We start from the raw sequence: 3,836 nt of genomic DNA on the forward strand, positions 1-3,836 counted from the left end.
TATATATATATATATATAATATATATACTATATATATAGACATACATATATATATATATATATATATATATATCAGACTTGTGTCCCTCCACAATACCGCAACTTCCCTTTCAGATGTATTTGTAATTTTATTCATCTCTCATGTTCCTCTCTATGGATCTAGATATCTTGATACAGACCCTCCTCTCCTTTCAGATATATTTGTATATCTATTCATCTCTCACTTTTCTCTCTATGGATCTAGATGCCATTTTACAGACGTTCCTCTGAGAAAGGGTTGTATCCCACTAGAGGTCTCCATTTAATAATTTTTCATTCATATGAAGTTTTGAATGGGTATAGAGTACTCTTTCATTTCTCTCCTCTTTTCTTTTGGCACTGAGAGCCTACTGGTCTCACTTCTTTTAAAATTACCTCTACACCCCAACATATTGATGGAACCTATACTCCGCTCCGTATATCATCTTTGGCCTATTTACACACCATCGGGGCATGCTCTACTAAGAAGGAGTAATGGAATGTTACACAAATGTACTAGCCCCTTGATCCATAGTATTACTATTCCGAAGTGAATTGTAGTTACCATCTTATCACACTACCTTTTTATCCGCATCTCACTAGAACACGAGAATTTAAGTTTCGATTACAGATATACCGATACCTGACCAGGTGATTTTTTTCGCATAACCCGCTACGTCAGTGTGCAATACGATCCATCAGACTTCAGGCTCCCAGATCATCTTACCTCACTCTGTACGCGAATGTGTAGGCGCATGTGATGTGCTCTACGAGTAGCCTGGGGGTCGCTTCGTCAGTTTCTCTCTGTCAGCCCTCAACTGCGCCTTCAGTCGTCTCTCGCCAGCCTTCCCACACGCGTGTATCGCCTCTGTATAACAGTCCCAGTTTGGCATCACGCCCTTCTTATGCATCTCCTCGATCAGGTCCACCGCGACAAGCGGCTGCTCCCCCCAACGGCACGCAGCGATACATTTGTTGTAGTCTCTGGTATCGGGGGTGAAGCCTGCAGCCTGCATAGCACGCAGACTATCGACAGCAACCACCCACTTCCCAGCCTTAATGCAGGACACAATTAATGCCTTGTATGTGATGATATCAGAGCCGATGTCTTTGTACTCCATGTCTACCATCAGGCCACGAGCGGCCTGCCAGTCGCCCACTGTACCACAGTTCACCAGAGCCGTATTGTACGCGAACAAATCAAGCTCCATGTGGTGACACTGCATCGTCTTGAGAAGGTCAGAAGGGTTCGCACACTGCTGTATATCCTGCCACACCTGACAGACCACGGTGTACGTCCTGTAACTTAAGTTTGCGTGGTCAGATTGCAGGCGTCGCAACACGTCGAGAACCTCGGGCGATCGCTTAACCGCACGGTATGCTGTCAGAGTACTGATATAGGTGCTGTTATCTATCGCTACATCAGTCTGCTGCATGGTTTGAAACATTCGAATGCCTTCCTCCCACTCGGTATCTCGATAGCAGGCATTTACCGCTGCGTTGTATATTAGTGGTTTGAGTGAGGGATTGACACTTTGTATTGCTGTCAACAAACTTAGCACTTCCGTCCGAGCCTTCTTATTCTTCAGTACGCCAACCAAAGCACTGTGGGTGTGGTTATTAAACCCCAACCCCTTTCTTTCCATTTCATGCAGCATATTTACAGTGGTACTCAATTCACCGTCTTTCTGACACGAACGAATAACCTTACAATAGAAATCATGGGTGGCTTTGTGAGCTCTCCCTTCCATATCGCGCAGTATTTCAAGCGCCAGTTGCCACGCACCCGCACTCTGACAGTCCGTCGCTATCAGCGAGTATGTGTTATATGTCGCCTTCTTGTCGTACTTCAACACGCCCCGATATATACTCGTTGCCTCTTGCAACTCCCCCTTATAAAGTAGTTGCCTTATTGCATTAAGCGAATGTATGGAGCTGTTTTCTAGGTTGAAGTTCATCTCCTGCATTACTTGTCGCGCCCTGACTGCATCCCCTTGTCTATCGTATGCAGCGTTAAGTGCCATATAAATAGCATGGTTGAGTTTAAACCCCTCCGACTGCATCGTCTCGATTAGTCTGTTTGCCTCCATAATCTGATCGTTTTGGCAATACGCGCATATGGCGTTCTTGAAAGCAGCAACATCCAACTTTAACTCTTTTTTGGTCATCTCCTCCCAGAGTAGGATTGTTTGCACAGCTTGACTGTTCTCTACACACACAGACATGACATGCCTATACGTCGTCGTGTCGGGTTCAGTTCCCACTACTTGCATCTGTCGTAATAATTCGAGCGCAATCTCCCACTTCTGAGATAGGGCACACTTCATCAACACCCTATTATACAAGTCTTTCTCAGGCTTTAGATTTGCCGACCCCATCTGTCGCAGAAGTAAGTAAGCCCTCTCCCATTCGCGCACTTTGCATGCTTTTATAGTTTGCACAAACGCTTGTCGACTGTGTATTGAGATTAGCGTCGCAGGCTCCTCTTCGCCCATCTTAACTTTTTGAAGCAAGTTTGTGCTCTTACCATCGTCCGTTGTATACCATTTCGCATGGGTCTTCCAACTCAGTCCCCTTGCCGCAAGATGTATATAAAGAGTAGTGGTATGGTGTCTATTGATAGAAGTATTCAAAAGAGAGTTTTGATTGCCGTACCCAGTTGATGTAGTATCCATGCCTCGCATAAGTGCTAGATAATGTTGTCTACAATACAGCCCAGTACGCCGTTCATATGCACATACTGTGCTACGAAGTGCTGGAAGCATACTCTCATATATCAACATAGCAACGTTATTTATCAGAAAGTCAAATAGTCACTATGTATTACTTCCATATTTTTTTGAATACAACCACATAACATAGCCTACCAAAACCTTTGTTCAATTGCCTTTGAAGGCATAGTCGTGTATTTATGTATTATTATATTCTGTGTAGACGGCTTGTTTATTTTCATACATACATTTTCATTACAATACATAAACACACGAGGCCATAGCCGCCATAGCCGCCATAGTCACATATTTAGCCCAAAAAAATAAAACAAGTGTATTTACATAGACGAGGCCAGTGTATTTTTAATTAATATTTTATTATTTCAAATATCAAATATTGTCGACAATCTTTGCATCATCGTCGATAGTCTCACTTGCAATCTTATAGGCATTGTTGTCTAATATATGATTACTGGTGTACTGCTCAGTGCTCACTATGAAATATCTTGGTATTTTATCCCAGCTTCTAGAACAACCAAGTATAGCTACTATTGGTCCTATTTTAATTACCGTTTTCACGGCAGATAGCAAAACAGCACACACATATAAATACATGGGCGCTAGTTCGACGTATTCTCCTGCTCGCCGCAAATGATGCTAGGTCATGATTTAAAAATGCACATAAATATCAGTCTATAGTATGTAGTTGATTCATATACGTACTTTGGTACATATGATATTTAAAATAAACTCGACTGTACGTGTTATGATGTGGCGGCACAAGTGCACAACCCTCTGGAAATCATCCAGGTTTTTGTGCGAAACACAAACTCCGACTTCCCGGGTGAATACAATTTCAATTCGAAAACCCCCAGGACAGACTTCTTTCTAGAGGGTCATAGCCGTTAACGTTTAGGGTTTACGAGTACTAGAATTAGTAGGGTTTACCCAAATGGGTATGGATATTGTTAGTTCAAATTGCTGTACGGTAGTTACTCGCCGGTTTGTGGTCTGATACCTCACTATACGTTATTTATCAAACTTGTATATGGCGACTTAACTACTGACTAGCACTAATTAGCTCAAATGTTTGCAGATCAACACTCT

At 42.7% G+C, this 3,836-nt stretch overlaps 1 protein-coding gene across 1 annotated transcript; it reads right to left on the bottom strand.

Moving 5' to 3' along the window:
- Positions 1-118: 118 nt before the first annotated feature.
- SARC_13379 (hypothetical protein) lies at positions 119-2,892 on the bottom strand. Its single transcript, XM_014292490.1, has one exon. It carries the CDS (start codon positions 2,799-2,801, stop codon positions 786-788), a length of 2,016 nt encoding a protein of 671 aa, XP_014147965.1. The 5' UTR covers positions 2,802-2,892; the 3' UTR covers positions 119-785.
- Between the last annotated feature and the right edge of the window lie 944 nt (positions 2,893-3,836).

This window comes from Sphaeroforma arctica (genome assembly GCF_001186125.1).
Source record: "Sphaeroforma arctica JP610 unplaced genomic scaffold supercont1.3213, whole genome shotgun sequence".
Taxonomy (NCBI): domain Eukaryota; class Ichthyosporea; order Ichthyophonida; genus Sphaeroforma; species Sphaeroforma arctica.

Excerpts from the sequence above, each read along its gene's own strand:
- SARC_13379 (XM_014292490.1), bottom strand. The coding sequence starts at position 2,801 with ATGTTGATATATGAGAGTATGCTTCCAGCACTTCGTAGCACAGTATGT.